The 16,433-nt window shown below is 42.1% G+C and overlaps 2 protein-coding genes across 2 annotated transcripts; one reads left to right on the forward strand and one right to left on the reverse strand.

The window, feature by feature from the left end:
* The first annotated feature begins 405 nt into the window (after positions 1-405).
* On the forward strand, positions 406-7,389 carry ints13 (integrator complex subunit 13). Its single transcript, XM_037761076.1, has 17 exons — positions 406-841; positions 1,530-1,783; positions 1,929-2,003; positions 2,243-2,445; positions 2,570-2,650; positions 2,828-2,918; positions 3,047-3,175; positions 4,538-4,622; positions 4,861-4,953; positions 5,153-5,242; positions 5,403-5,581; positions 5,663-5,827; positions 5,977-6,131; positions 6,219-6,449; positions 6,587-6,717; positions 6,898-7,033; positions 7,134-7,389. Exons 2-17 carry the CDS (start codon positions 1,559-1,561, stop codon positions 7,168-7,170), a joined length of 2,106 nt encoding a protein of 701 aa, XP_037617004.1. The 5' UTR covers positions 406-841; positions 1,530-1,558; the 3' UTR covers positions 7,171-7,389.
* A 166-nt stretch (positions 7,390-7,555) lies between these two features.
* On the reverse strand, positions 7,556-13,983 carry LOC119483053. The gene is made up of 3 exons (XM_037761075.1): positions 13,453-13,983; positions 9,574-11,199; positions 7,556-8,946 (listed from the first exon to the last, which is right to left on the reverse strand). The coding sequence occupies exons 1-3, from the start codon at positions 13,454-13,456 to the stop codon at positions 7,748-7,750; spliced, it is 2,829 nt and encodes a 942-aa protein (XP_037617003.1). The 5' UTR covers positions 13,457-13,983; the 3' UTR covers positions 7,556-7,747.
* Between the last annotated feature and the right edge of the window lie 2,450 nt (positions 13,984-16,433).

The following is a 16,433-nucleotide window of genomic DNA, read 5'->3' on the forward strand; positions in this document are numbered from 1 at the left end:
TATATATAATATATATATATAATATATTTATATATATATAACATATATATTATATATATATATATATATATAATACGCAATACACGTACTAATGGTTTCATACTAAGGTTTCAGACATACTAAAATATCTCGCATACTCTTTTAGCTACTAAATAGCATGTTAGAATGGAATTTCGGACGCAAATAATATTTAAATTCAATTTATATGGTTGTAAAAGGTGTAAATATATTGTTTCGTAATCACAAAGGTGTCTGTCCGTAATGATCTAATAATAACATGTTTGTCTGGTGGCGTGACCAACGTTTAATTCAATAAAAAAAATATAAATTGTGATTTTTATATGTGGCTGAATCACATAAACAAATGAAGGTTAGGAAACATTTAACAATGCGGCTCCAGGAACCAGGGGAAGGAAAACGGTGACGGACCACCACCGGACATATTTCCGCCAATAACAAAGCTGCTAGCTTGACTCGGCTTAAAGAGTATTGTTTGTTCTAGTCACTCTAAAGTGTGTAAAACAGTTAGATAATGGTCCTCTGGAGGTGGATTGAATAGAAAACATTCAGTTTATTATTACACAGATGCCATGAAGGGTAAATGTGTGTTTGTCCGGTAATAAACGTGAATCAGCAGACAAATGATCGCAGCTAGTGTTAGCTAACAGGCTAACAGCGCTAGAGAGTCAGTGACATGCTCCTTTAGCATGTTGTCATGGTAGCCTGCTGTATGTAACATGTCCTGAGTCTGATTGGCTCTCTGGTTTGGTAGTCAGGTAGTTTATTAGTCCAAACTTGACCTAAAGAGACGGTTTCAGATCATTTCCTAGGTTTTCTCCAGGTGAGTTGACAACACTAATACATGTTAAACATGGCAGTGTATGAATATAAAAGGAGATCGCCCTTCCCACAGCCAGTAACAGTGTCAAATGATTATGTTTATAAATGTTAATATATGTGGTGGTAAAATAGGAAGATACATATTCAAATAAGAGGTGTTGTGTTTATAAAGTTTGTACATTTTTTTCTGTTCATGTAACTTGAATGTGATGCTGTCATACAGATGTCATACAGATGTAACATTATACTTACTGTATAACACAGGCATTGTTTTGTTAGTTTATATGCATCATATATGTAAGGCTGTGTGTATGTATTTATTTAAAATCTCACGCTTATTTATTTTTATTTGTTTTGCACAATTTAAGACTATACAACATAACAAAAAAAAAAGAATAAAATAAAGTGCAGGAAGAGGCAAAAAAACAAACACTGGGCTGATCTGAAGCCTCCACCTAGACACAATATTAATATAAAGAAATAATATGACTACATAATAGTGATAAACAATTAGGACAAGATATATATAATAACAACAATAACAATACAGTGAATATATCAAAAAAGACAAGTGTGTGTGTGTTGCGTGGAAGTGTATGGTTAGTGTTTGTGGGGAGGATATTGATTTAAATATCTATAAAGACTTCTGGGCAATCGTAACCAAACAACTTCTGTATTTATCCTTTCAGATCAGCACACACACTGCAGATTTGCAAAAATGAAGATGTTCTCAGTGTTTCACAAGACGGTCTTTGTGGTGGACCACTGTCCCTACATGGCAGAGTCGAGTCGTCAGCAGGTGGAGTGTGATGTGCTGACGAAGAGTCGAGCTCAAGGGGTTATTCCTTTGGCCCCCGTGTCCAAGTCCCTGTGGACCTGTGCTGTGGAGTGCTCCATGGAGTACTGCCGGATCCTCTACGATGTTTATCCACTGCACAAACTGGTTAGCGTCTTGTTTTTTTGTTTTGTTTTTATCTTTGCTAAGTGAGGAGAAACCTAACGTATGAGATATGCTTAGAAAGTTTTAATCAATGTAGTTAGAGTGCACCAATGACATTAACATTTTCCACCGCCTTGTTATTTTACAGATTAATTACATTGTGAGTGATTCAGAGTTCCACATCTTGAATAGCTGGAGGCAGGAAGACCAGAGCACTCATGAGGTAATCCACCGCCCACAAAAACCTCTGTCATACTAACAATTGTAACTTATATAATATACCTGTTGGTATACAGTAGGTCCTACAGTGACTATCGTTGCATTTTCATGCTGTGTTTTCAGCAGCTCCATTTTGGAGAAGTGCAACATTTCTAATAGACATAGTTAACCACATGTTTGCAGAAGTTTTCTTCAGAACCAGATTTGCAATACGATTATGTCATTTCTCCTCCTCTCTGGCAGCTCATGTCAGCTCTGGCAGCTGTCGGGCCTCCGAACCCGCGTGAGGACCCCGAGTGTTGCAGCATCCTGCACGGGCTGGTTGCCGCGGTGGAGTCGTTATGCAAGATCACAGAGTTGCAGCACGAGAGGCGCACCAGTATGATGGACACAGCGGAGAGAGTTGCCAATAGGGGTCGCATTATCTGCCTAACCAATGCTAAAAGGTAAACACACACATGTATGGTCGTCATTTACCCCATTCGTTTAGATTTATAGAAGAAGCTCTTGGTATGTATCATGTCATTTAAGACCATGCTAATGCAGTGCTCTTTTTGTGTTCTATCGCAGTGATACTCATGTGCGCATGCTGGAAGACTGCATCCAAGAAACTATTTTAGAACAAAACAAGCTGGCAGCAGGCTCAGACAGGTCAGTATCAGATGATGTGTAAAGAAATCACTCTTTTTTTTAAAATGATTTTGACATCATACCATTCATACATACATACACAACAGTGTTTTTGTAGCGATTTTTCACTTTTGAGAACACGATAAATGACTCATACATTTGTTTTCTTATTTTCCAACTCATTGTTGTGTGTTTTAGGCTGATGGCCATCCAGCAGTGCGACCTGGTTCTAATTCACATCCACCCACAGGGTGAGGACACGCTGGTGTCCGACCGACCGAAGAAAGATGTAGGTGTTAACAAGGAAGACTTTTATGTGTAAAAACATGACACATAATGCTGAATTTAATACCACGCCACATCTGATAGCACCATGTCTGTTAGTTCTCACTGCATCTTCCTCTCTTGTTGTCTCAGATCTCCCCTCTGCTCACCAGCGAGGTTCACAGCGTTCGTGCAGGGCGACACCTGGCCACCAAACTCAACATCCTGGTCCAGCAGCACTTTGACTTGGCCTCCACCACCATAACAAACATCCCCATGAAGGTAAGGGGCGTCTTGCCCTTCGTGTGGCCTTGCACACACCTCGCCAAAATTAAAACTCACATAAAGTTTAAAATAGTTTTTCTTTTGTTGTACAAAAATGTTGACATGTCTAGAATGCAGTGAGCCACTCCCTCTTTTCACTGTTTTTTTTTTTATTTTTCCTTTTCTCTCACAGCCTACTTTATTTGCTTGCTTAATCTTTATGTACGAGCCCTTCCTCACTGATAATTACTCATGAAACTTTACAGTCTCATCTTTTTGTTTATCTCATCTGCATGTTGATTTGACTGTGAATCTGCTGCTGGTTTCATGCTGTATTTTCTGTTTTGCTAGCCCACATTAAATGTTTGCGAACAGGTTAGTACTCTTATCACACACATACATCCAAGTGAGGAAGGGTCAGAGTTTTACACCACGTAGTGTACAGTCTACTGTTGCAACAGGCTTACCGTGAATTTGTTTTGATGTGACAGTTGGTCTACGGATTTGCTGGTGAGGCTCCAGTAAAGGACAGGCAACTCTGGTCTCATGTGGACACCCAGAGTTGGGGGTCTGCTGGAAAAGAGTAAAACCTGCACACCTGAAATTAACTTCTTTTTTTTTAAATTAAATTATCTTATAAATACATTGACAAGGAATTCAAATTGTTCTGGGAAAATCATTTTCTTTTGGCTGTTTTGACATTTTTTATGAAAAAAATGTAGAATATGAACATCACATTCAGCTTTTTTAATATCCAAACATCTTTGACCAGCGTTGCCTCTTCTGAGTTATTAAATACTGTCAGTGTCCAAAAGTTGTCCAAACTTTCCCCTGGTCTCTGTTTCCCCCATCAGTTCCCACTCATTCCCCCTTTAGTGTCTTGGTGTGGTCCATTGTGTTGTCTGGATAAATAGTTTTAAAATGTTTAAACACGATTCCACCTTTAGCCGTCCCAAAACTGCTATTTTTCCAGGTGTAAAAAGTCATAAAATTCATAGCTTGTGATTAGAAAGTTTCAGCGGTTGCCAGACCCCATTTTTGGGCTTGGGGCCCAAACTATATAAAGATGGCTTTGTCAGATTGAGAATCCATGATTTATGTCAAGCAAGTGTAGGCTCAGTATTGTGTGAATTTAAGGACATTTGTGTTAAACATTAGTCTCTTATGTGGATAGAAGAAAAAACATATTTAAAGTCACCCAGAGAGCTTTTTTTCTTTTACTTTGTTCATTATCATTTACCCTTTGGAACATGAAATCAGCAGTGTTAATGTGTGTTTGTGCCTGTGTGTGGGTGTGTGTGGGTGTGTGTGTGTTAGTTTGCACATTGTAAGAATCTGACTTCACACTGACCTGTATCTGTTGTCTCTGCGGATGGACAGGAAGAGCAGCACGCCAACACGTCGGCCAATTATGACGTTGAGCTCCTGCATCACCGAGACGCTCACCTGGAGTTCTTTAAAAGCGGTGAGTACTGAAAAGAAATGAATCAAAATGAGGCATTCGAGTAGTGTTTGAGGCAAAATCAAACTTTGCTCTATGTACTAAAATGAATACATTGTGCTCAAAGTAGCTTTCATTGTTTACATTATAATCACCGTGTTAGGAATCCAGTCTGCGGATTCTTTCTTGATGAATTTATGCATGCTTAATACTTTATATCATCTGGAATTAACAATTCATATGTCGTCTTTGTGTCATGCAGGAGACTTGCATATGGCTGGCTCCAGCACTCGAGAAAATGGACTCAAAGAGACGATTACACTGAAATGGTGCACGCCACGAACCAACAGCATAGGTGGGTATAAGTCAGCTGAAGTTCTTATTTGTCATTTATTATTTGATTTGAAGGATTTTAATCTTTAAACATCATCCAGGGGAGAATTTCTCCCTCTTTTGGCATTACATTTTCAAAAATGTTTAGTTAGTATTTTATTTTGAAATGCTGAAGCCTGATTTAATAGTATTTATTTGTGTTTTTTTATTTCCCACCTCAGAACTGCATTACTGTACAGGAGCCTATCGCATCTCCCCCACAGACGTAAACAGTCGTCCCTCGTCATGTTTAACAAACTTTCTCCTCAACGGTAAGCTGGATAAACCTTCTTTTGTAATCTGTTATTTATCTAAGCGCTTTCACTTGGACATTTTCTTGTGACCACGCCAAGTTTCCACGCCCTGAATTGATCTGCAGACTAACCGTTTGGCTTGTTGGTTCGACTGCTTCCCTTCTTGATCGGCCCACAGGTCGATCGGTGCTGCTGGAGCAGCCGAGGAAGTCGGGGTCGAAGGTCATCAGCCACATGCTCAGCAGCCATGGAGGCGAGATCTTCCTGCACGTGCTCAACAGCAACCGCTCCACCCTGGAGGACCCGCCCTCCATCAGCGAGGGCTGCGGAGGCCGAGTGACAGACTACCGCATCACTGTACGTTCGGCTCGCGCCAGCTCTGTTGCAGTACACGTCAATAATCTTCACATGATAACTGTTTTTTTTGTTCCGTTTCAGGACTTTGGTGAATTTATGAGGGAGAACCGGCTCACTCCTGTTTCAGAGTCTTCCCATGATCCTTCGGGGAAGCTACCAGTTGAGAGGGCCAAAGCTCAGCTGGAACGCTACACTCGATACTGGCCAATGATCATCTCCCAGACCACCATCTTCAACATGCAGGCGGTGAGTGAGCAGCATGCAGCGATACTTTAGTTCTTCTAGATTTCACGCTTGTTTACTTCTGTCAAAGTGAAGTTTCCATCACGCTGGCTTGTTTTTTCTGCACTTATTGGCTCACATCATCATCCTTCATTCCTGTTTTCCTCCACTAGGTGGTTCCATTAGCTAACCTGATAGTGAAAGAGACTCTGTCAGAGGAGGACGTTCTGACCTGCCAGAAGACAGTTTACAACCTGGTAGACATGGAGAGGAAGAACGACCCACTCCCTATTTCTACCGTTGGATCCAGAGGCAAAGGCCCCAAGAGGTATTTATTCCACAGTCAACATCAAAAATCCATGAAAGAAAACAGCAGAGTCACTAAATGTGTCTGCGTTGTTGTCGTTATCCCCAGAGATGAGCAGTATCGTATAATGTGGAACGAGCTGGAGACATTAGTGAAAACTCACTCCGGAGCCACTGACAGACACCAGCGGGTGCTGGATTGCATCATCGCCTGCCGCAGCAAACCTCCCGAGGAGGAGGAGAGGAAGAAGAGAGGGAGGAAGAGGGAGGAGAGGGAAGACAGGACGGAGAAAAACGGCAGCAAGGAGACAGACGACAAAAGCTGGCAGGAGTCGGAGAGGTCAGTGGTGCTGGGATGTAAAAAAGATTACCTAAATTTAGTAGCAAAAAGAATCTTTACTGTGGCTTTTGGATGGGATGTGTCAATAAACTTTCTATTCTCTCATTACACATTGCGTTTTTGTTTTTAACCTGAAGACTGAAGGGTTTGGTGGATAAAGAAGAGCCAGAGTCTGAGGTGATCAAGGATTCCCCGGACTCTCCGGAGCCGCTCAACAAGAAGCCGCGCCTGTGCATCGAGGAGGTTCAGCCTCCGGAGAGAGCAAAAGGTACCAACCCTCATCATCATTTTTCTGCTTAGAATAGAAACCACCTAGAAAAAATAATTGACAAACCGACAGAGAAGTGTCAGAGAAGCACTGATAATTATGAGGCTGTGTCAATGAGAGCTTATTCCAGCTGATGACATTCCTGTTTTTATCTGTGGTTTTGTCTCGCTGTTGCTTCAGGTCCTGTCTCGCTCCTCACCATGTGGAGCAATCGCATCACCGTAGCCAATTCGAGGAAGCACCAAGAGTTTGTCGGAAGAGTGAGCTCCGTCAACAACAAGTTTGAGTTGTACCAGCAGCTCAAAGACGAGAACGGGTACGTGTCACTTTATGGGCGTAACATTCCTCTCATATCGAATGTGTCCAAATTGCTTCTGATGTCTTAATCAGACTTGTAATTTTTCCCCTTTTGACAGTATGGACGTTCACGAAAACGGCAAGTCCTCCAGATGATGTTTCCACGGATCCATCGCTTCACCCCTGCCACGGATGAGATTTTTGGACCACAGTGTGTTTTTTTCAGAGTTGGGCGTCAACCTTATCCTCCAAAAAACAAAGGACATCAAATAAAATAGAACTCTTAACGAGGAATTTATACATTTTTTTACTCTTCATTTTGTAGATATGCTGTTCACATATTGTGTAACACAATAAAAGCTGTCAATAGAGAAATGTGTGGTTGAATATGGAAGTGATGTATTGTGTCATTAACTTAAAGTAGGATGAAAAAGCCTTTAAAGTTAAGAGTGCTTACTTTTTATATATGAATTACATTGCATTTGAGTGGTAAAATAGTATTATTGCTGTTTCGTTTAAAAAAATATAAGAATAACTTCTTAAAATTGGAAAAATTGCATAATGATTGACTAACTGGTGTACAATTACAGCAGTTTGTAATAACTTTACACATATAACTGCCCTGATAGCATCTGAAAACATTTTAGAAACTGAACTTAATGCAATAAATATACTAATTTAATAGTTATGATCCTGAATGGGACTGGAACTTTGAGGTTTTGTTACAAAGCATCTATTTTTTGATACTTGAAAAGTCATATTGTGGACGACGAGGCTGTAGCGCCTTGTCAACAGTTTTCCTTCCTTGCTCACGCGCTGATGGAACTCGCCCCTCATCGCCTTGTGAAAGGTTAATCCACAGTCTCAGCGGTGGTGGAGGTAGTTCAGGTTGGAATAGCGGAGGCCGCCTCGGTCTTATAGCTCTCAGATCCCTGCTTCGAACTGAGAGCACTCTGCTTGCCGGCCAAATGGCGACTGTTCTTGACCTCCAGCGACCTTTGCAGAAATGGAGAACTGCGGCGACGAGGAGGACGATCAGGATGAGAAGGCAGACGACGAGGAGAGCCGTGATCATGCCAGCCATCCGTTGATAGTGGGTGATCTGTTGTGAGGTGGCAGTGATAGCTGGAGGTGTGGAGACGCAGGTATTAGAGGGGAGACTGAGGGATGCGTTGGTGGCTAAACCTGGAGTAAGGGTAGTGTGGACAGCAGGGGTAGATCCATCAAATAAGGGAGTAGTAGTGGAGAAACAGTCTCGTCTGTAGCTCACGGGTCCAACTTTAGTGATGGGGAACTCTGGAAGCATTGCCTCTCTGAATGCAGGGCTGACTGATCCATCTGCAGATCTCATTGCCAGCCACATGCTCTGTATTCGATCAACACGGCACAGTGTAACTCTACTATGAGCCATCCCACACAAGCTGTAGTTGTACCAGGACACCACAGTGGACCCAGGCCTCATGGAAACAACGGAGAGGTGGCGGCTGCTAGAGCTGTTAAAGAAGCGAGACAGTTTTCTCAGCAGTAGTTCCACCCTGCGGCGGTGACGGAGAACAGAGTGAAGACTGCGTTGAGCCGTCAGGGTGAAGACGTGACAGGGGTCGACGGGGCTACGACGGAGATCCAGGGTCAGAGGCAGCCGGGTGCTCAGGCCTTGTCCGTCCCGGGCGGCCAGGAGGAGGTGCTGAGGAGCAAACTGCAGGTCCACCTCCAGAGGGACACCATGAAGCTCCAGACCGTCCAGTGCCAACCACGTACCAACGCTGAGAGGAGGCCCATCAATCAACCTGATCTCCAGGGAAAGAGCGTCTGCATCACCATCTTCTGGGTCTTGGAAGGTTTTAGGTGGGATTGAGAAGTGGAAGGGGAAGCCAACAGTGGCCATCAACACTGGAATAGACTGCAACACTTCGGGTGGGAGATTCATGGAGCCTGAAATATGAAATACAATGTTTAAATTATTTATTGCACAGAAATATTAAGTAAACATTACTGTAAACAAAAAACTTAGGGCTGTCAATTAATTCAAATATTTAATCACCATTAATCGCAAATTAAATGCCCATTTTTTATCTGTTTAAAATGTACCTTAAAGGGAGATTTGTCAAGTATTTAATACTCTTATCAACATGGGAGTGTGCAAATATGCTCGCCTTATACAAATGTATGTATATATCTATTATTAGAAATCAATTAACAACCTCAAATAATGACAAATATTGTCCAGAAAGGTACTGCATTTAGCATAAAAGATATGCTCAAATCATAACAAACTGCAGCCCAACAGGCAACAACAGCTGTCAGTGTGTCAGTGTGCTGACTTGACTATGACTTGCCCCAAACTGCATGTGATTATCATAAAGTGGGCATGTCTGTAAAGGGGAGACTCGTAGGTACCCTTTGAACCCATTTTCATTCACATATCTAGAGGTCAGAGGTCAAGGGACCCCTTTGAAAATGGCCATGCCAGTTGTTCCTCGCCAAAATGTTGCGTAAGTTTGTAGCATTAGTTCCATAAGTTCCTTGCTCAAAGGTAATGGTACCCTTGATGGTACTCACTTGAGATAGAAGCTGAGGAAGGTGTTGGCTGGACTGAGCTCTCTCTTCTATATGAGGAAAGGCCAACAGCCTGTAGTGATGTTAATAATGCAGTTGATATCTCATAAAATCGACTCAAAGACGTGCTCAGAGTCTGCAGGGTGATTAACCCACTGCTGTCTGTAGCGGACGGTTGGCAGATTAACAAGGAGTTTTCTGAACTGACACAATTGCCACTGAAGGCAGATGTGATTTGTGAGAAGCCAGTGCCCTCTAGAGCAGGAAGAGTGTCTGAAATGTCCCTTTTAAGAGTAGCTGTTAGGTGATTTATTTCTGTAGTGGCAGACAGATGCATCATTGACACCAACAGTAAGGACGTGAATTCATTTGACTCAGCTTGTTCTCTTAAGACATCTTCTGAGGGAAGGGGATGCGTTGACAGATAATTCCTGGACGTCTGGGTCGAAAAGAATTGTCCGCTTGACTGTGATGGAAAAAAGGTCCAGTGCTCCTCATCTTGTGAATAACTGTCCAGAAAGTGCTCCACTGTGTTCTCAATGTAGGTACTTTTGATTTGTGGGGTACAACCATTTATGTAAACATGATCCAGCATCACAGATTGGCCACATGATGGAAACGAGGGATCAAGATCCTGCAGTTGATGAATGAAGGATGTAGTGTATGGCTCCTGAACAGTAGAGGGAGCAGTTGGATCAAAATGGTCCTCAGACACTGGTACTGGGCCTGCTGCTGTATTTAAATCCATGCTTGCTGTCATTCCAGTGACTAAGGATATGTGGTAAAACTCCCCAAACAGCAGTGTATGGAGTGTTTGTTGCACAGATGGCATGAATTGCTCATGAGCTGACTTGATAGATGGTTGTTCTTTAGAGGGCTTGATCATAGATAATGGGACTGAAAGGGTTTCAGTTAAAAGAAGGCTCATGTGAAGAGCCCAAGATGTTGGTTGTGGGGACATCAATGAAAAGTCTGAGCTTAACGTCTGCATGAGTGGCGTTAGATTAAAACATAATTCTGTGCCTGATGTTGACTGTAAGTCTGTTACAGGTGGGCTTTCAAGATTATCTTGCAAAGAGGAGACGCCAATATCAGGAAGCAAGAATGTAAAGAATGTCTGCAACAGTGGTATCGTAGAAGATGAGGCTTTGGGAGACTCTACTGTAAATACAGGATTTATAATTTTGGGTGTCTCGGAGGGTAAAGCTGGTGTAAACGTCATCGCTGAGGGCTCAAACAACGACGTTGAGAGAGAAGACTCCAATTCAGTTTGCCCAGACAGGGTCAGCTGACCCGTTATTGAGGTCGATGACGCGCTCTGAGTTGTTACATCTAGCAGAGACATTACATCCTGATTCAGAACTGAGAACAGATGTTGGATTGTTTCAGAGTGCTGAATCGTTGATAATCGCTCGGCCGTTAAGCATGAGTTTGGTGACACATCTGGAAACAGCTGAGTAGACGATATTTTGTTTGATGGTGGCGGTGACTGTATTGTCTTTAATGTGGAGTCCACTCGTGGGGCGTCATTATAATTCTCTGTTAGAGGTGGATGAGAAACAGATGGGAGAAGTGTTGGTTTGGCAGTGTGGTGGCCTTCAATAGGCCCTTGGTTACAGATAATGTGACCTATGAAAGAGAAAATGCAACAATTCAGTACAATGGAAAAACACAAGTTCCATCAATGCAATAAATGATCAAATTAAACTAAATTAATTAATTCATCCAGCCATCCTTTTTACTGATATGCTGTCACATTAGTTGGTTCCCTCAACACAAAAAGACAATATTCTAACTATTCATTGTGTGGCGGTACTGAGTTCCCCAGACTTTAGTTGTTCAGTCAGAACTGAAAAACAGTTCCCATCCACATAATAATATAAAATAAAATGCCTTCTTAATAATAATAATGAACAAATGCCTCTTCAATAATGAACAAATGCCTCTATATTAACAAACAATTAAGGAAACTGAAATATTGGTTTGTGTTTTTCCTTTTACCCTCCTTTAAAGTTTTCCCAAATAAAATACACTAAAAGAAATGGGTATAAAGGGTTTCATTGAAAATCAACAAATGAATAGAATACAAAAATACAGCCTACAGGCGTTAGGCTATTGTAAGGCAAGCCAGATCGTTGCACAAATAGTACCTAAACGTCCCAGTGCAGGTAACCCAATTGGTTGGCACTTAACTTGTTTCCCCAACTAGGAGAGTCAACACTCTCAATAAACAAAACACAAAGATCACAGAATCCCAAAAGGGCCCAAAACAGACCAGAGTTTCTGATAAAGCTGATAACACATGTTGCATTGAGTGAAGGAGAGATCAGAATGACACTGGGTGTGCAGTTTCCCTCCTCTTTTAAGCCCTACAGAAAGGGCGTCGTTACACCCTGATTGGCCAAGAGGGGAATGCACCAAGCTGCTCTCAACTATCATTTAAGAGCCAGTCCCCACACCCTGCGCAACAGGTGAACTGAATAACCCTCTAATCACTCAGCAACTCAACCAAAAAAACACCAGGGAAAAGGGAAACAACAGCAAGCACCAGAGAATTGGCAGCTGCCACAATTGTATTCAATCATCAAACTTAAAGCTGCTATACTCTTTTTTTTTTATTACCAATACTGAAAAGGGGTCGATCATAGTGATGAACCCACGGAGAATTATCCCCCAACTCTGCAGTTCCCCGTCTTTCAGTTCAGTGTTTTGGTTTTACCACTGCAATGATGCGGTAATTATGGTGTTTACCAGAGATGTGCTAATAACTTTCTTGGAAATTAGTCATTCGGCATGAAAAAAGCATAAAAAACGACTAATCGACTAAAGAAATCTTAGTCAACTAAGACCAAAACGACCGATTAGTCGACTAATCATCTAAGAGGGGGCAACCCTAGATTCAGCATCCCACTTGTATGTAGGTAGGCTATGTATGATACAGAAATGTCACTGACCAATGATCTATAGGGCATTTGTGCTGCATTCATGTGGTGTCGGAATAATCTGAAAAATTTGTTTCCAATCATATTTCACGGTTCACGGCTCAAATACTGGAAACAGCAATCAATGTGTTGTTTAAATGCTCTGAGCAATGAAATACACCACATTTTCTTTGTAGCGTCCATGTTGTTTCCACATTACGACTTAAAGCTCACGAACACACCGAAGACGGAAGAACGACTTCCCAACTCTGGAAATGGGGCCATCCGAGGAGCATGTCAATGAACCATTAACCTGCCACGCTGTCTGTCTCGACTCAAGTCCAATTAAATTAGTCTGTTGGGTCAGTGTACGCTGCTTCCTATGATTTGAGCGACTGCAACACCGTGGCAGGCAGCGTGAGCAGTACCCTGCGATAACAGCGAGTGTGAAAGGTCTGGGATTCATGAGTACTAGGACACTAAAAAAAGTCGTGATTCGTTAGTTAATTTTTGGACATCACTACACAGTGAAGCATTTAGTTGCTTAGGAGCGACATGTTTCTCTCAGGAGTTGGTGGAGACCAAAACAAAGCTAAAAGGGAATATAATATTGGACTTAGCAACATAAGCAACTGTTTCCTAACAAATTTGCTATAGCAACTTAAAAGTGTAATGTGCAGCTTGTGTCCAATATATAAGTTAATGCAGGTTTAAATTAGTTTTTCAATTTTTTTCTTTACGTGAACCTCAACATAACATACAACTCTAACATAGTCATTTGTTTTCCATGTCATGCGTGCTTCTCATATTTCCAGCACTACATATGTTCTATTCATTGAGCTCCATTCAGCTGTGGGCTCCTTTTCAAACAGGGTCAAGTCATTACAGAAGATGACTTGAATGACTAAGCAGCCACAACAATCCCATATAGTCATATAGATGTCAACAGGAGCAGACTTACCCATTGAGCTCACTGAGTGCTGGCAGTCTGAGTCAGTGTGGCTGGCTCTATAAGATCCAGTCCACAGGGGGGTTCCCTTCTGGTGGGGTCGGAGGGTCAGACGAGTGGGGAGCGATTTTCTCTCGACTACCTCATGTGTCAGCGTGGAAGTGACACTGTAAGAGGCTGGGGTCAGCAGCAGTGAGGGGGAAATACTGTGCAGTAGGCATGATGGTAACAATGTTGGGAGAGCGGTGTCAGCTGGAACTAAAGTCCTGACTGTTGATAAATGTTCAGGCAAAAAAGTTAAAGGACATAATCCTGTGGTTCGGAAATAGTCAGAAATTCTTTGTGATGTGATTTCTGATACAGTCGCTTCAACAAGAGGTTTTGTTTTTGAGGTAGACAGCCCAGCTTGCTCGATATGTTTCTGAGAATTGTGAACTGAAAGCCGGTTTGGATGACTGCAGCCAAATTCTACACAGGTTGACGTGTGCAAAGTGGTGAAACATTTTTTACCGGTAAGTACTTGACTCTCCAGGAGATCATTAACATCCTGTGGGTATGTGCATGTTGTTTGCTTGATAGAGAAAGGGGCATTTGAGGAAATCTGCATGTTTTGCATGTGATTTGTCTTTAAAACAGCGATGGGCATCTCAGGATTTGATTGATACATTTGTGTCTCAAAGGTTTCAGAAGAAAACTTGAAAGCCTTTTCAGGGGAATCTGGGAAAGTATTAACCTGTGTGCCAGAGACCTGAGGTAATAATTGTTTGTTGAAAGAGATGAGAGTATTTTTAGTTGAATCATCTGCGTGTGTTGGCTCCAGCCTTGTTCCCACATCGTTCCTATCCAACAAAATAGTCGACAAACTTGGTTCCATCTTGGTCAAAGGAGGAGAATATATGTGTGAATACTCAAGTTTCACATTCACAGTTGGAGGAGGAACGATCTGATTTAAAGTAGGTGTAAATTTTAGTCTTTGCAAGTCTCTCTTAATTTTATGTCGGAGCCCTCCAGGTGCACAAAGCACCCTCCATCCCAAAACAGGAGCTTCCAGCAACTTGGCCAACCCTCCTGCCTTCACAGTGTATTCCAGTACCGTGGCTAAATCAGACTGTCGTTCCTCTCCTTGACAACCGACAGGCCACAGAAGCTCAGCAACATCTCCCGAGGCATCTTGTTTCTCATTACCACGAGTCATTTTCTCAGCAAGACCACCTTGCCTACAAACTCTGAGCTTCTCTCGTCGTAGGAAGGAATTTCTTCTTGAAAATAGGTAGACAAAGCGCAGTGGCAGGCGCAGGTAGTCAGCCATGGCGCTGACCAAACGAACACGCTGGTCGGCACCAAGAGTCACGGGGTTCAGCTGAAGTAGAAGGTTAGCCCAGATGGTCATCTGCCCCTCAGAGCAGGACAAAGTATCCCTATTAGACACACAGAGAGAGAGTAAAATCAGATTTTCAATCTTTATAAAGGATATTGACATTCTGTATTTTTCTTTTTGTTAACAAATGGAAAGTGTGCTCAAAACGTCTGCAAGAGAGCCCTCAAGCATTTGACGATTTGACAGTTGGACAGCCCTAAACCATCAACGGACTTACAGGGAACGCGCCTCAAAGTCTGTGAGTCTGTGAGTGTGGACATTGGTATTAGGCCATACATTTGCAGACACCAGCTTATATAGTCTTGGAGCCAGACAGGTGAGCTGAATCTCCCTGATGACCTGACCACACCCACCAGAATCAGACAGGGAGAGGCCTGTTCAGAGAAGGTTCTCACAATGGAAACATTATAGGATAAATATGTCATTTAGAAATTGCAAAATCAAGATAGATTTATGTGAGTTTAATTTGTGTGATTTGTCAAATGTATTCATATCAGTGTTCGTAACCATTTGGTCATCATTAGGTTTCCTTAGGTCTGGTTTGGTTTTACCATAGGCCCTGATATACTCTAATGACTAATTTTGGAACTGCCTGGTCAAATAATATTTATTAAGTTAACAGATTGTTTTTCTACTAATCTTAAAACTGACATACCAAACCATACACACATGTTATGCCTTCTTAAAATCAAAGTTTGTCTTCAAATGACACTCACTGTCATCTATAAGAGCCAATTACACACTGATGTGGTGACTGAAAAGCATTATGATGAGTGGAAAACACTGTCATTGTCCTATCAGTAGGTGCTTTTAGCATTTTATTGTGTTAGAAGCCAAACTACTAAGGTACTCAAATACAAAACAATCAGATGCATGAATAGATATGTTTTATTCTATACAGTTTATCTCAGCGCACATGCAGGTGCTAGCCATAAAGATCAAGAAAACATGGCTACATACAGTACATTCACCCCAAGTATTTCCTGCCCTCTTACCTTGCTGGGTTAGTCACTGTTCTGTTTAGGATGTGGAGGTAAAAGTAAGCAGCACACTGCTCTCCGATAACAGACACTTTAAGGTGGTATATCCCACAATCCTCAGTCAGAGCCAAGCCACCCAGACTGCCAGTCTGTTGCCTAAACACCATCCAACGGGGCAAAGTGCTGTCAGCATCAGCCAGGGATAGCTGGGAGGGAAAGTAAAGCTGATATTAGTAGAGATTTCATGTATGCTTGTTTGTGTGTTTGTGCATGCTTGTATTTAGTCAAGGAGCATGAGTGACCAAGATTACAGACACATCACTTATTGGCCTGCAGAGTTACTAAAGTAAGGAGAGAACTGTTCCACCAATACATCACCAGAACATGATGCCATCATCTAAAACAGTGACAAATCCATCTGCAGCAACAACAAAGGTATCTCTCTGATTCACGGTTATAAGTGTACTGTCAGCATGAAAGGACCCTCTTTCGTGCAATGCTGCTCTCACCTGGTGATGCTGCGTGTGTCCCGGGGTTTCAGGGATGGGCAGCTTAAAAAAGAAAGGGGATCCTGCCTCCGACGTGAAGTTGGGAAACGCACCAAATTCTGTCCTCATTGGACAATGTTGCATTAA

Source organism: Sebastes umbrosus, chromosome 23, assembly GCF_015220745.1.
Source record: "Sebastes umbrosus isolate fSebUmb1 chromosome 23, fSebUmb1.pri, whole genome shotgun sequence".
In the NCBI taxonomy this organism is placed as follows: Eukaryota; Metazoa; Chordata; class Actinopteri; order Perciformes; family Sebastidae; genus Sebastes; species Sebastes umbrosus.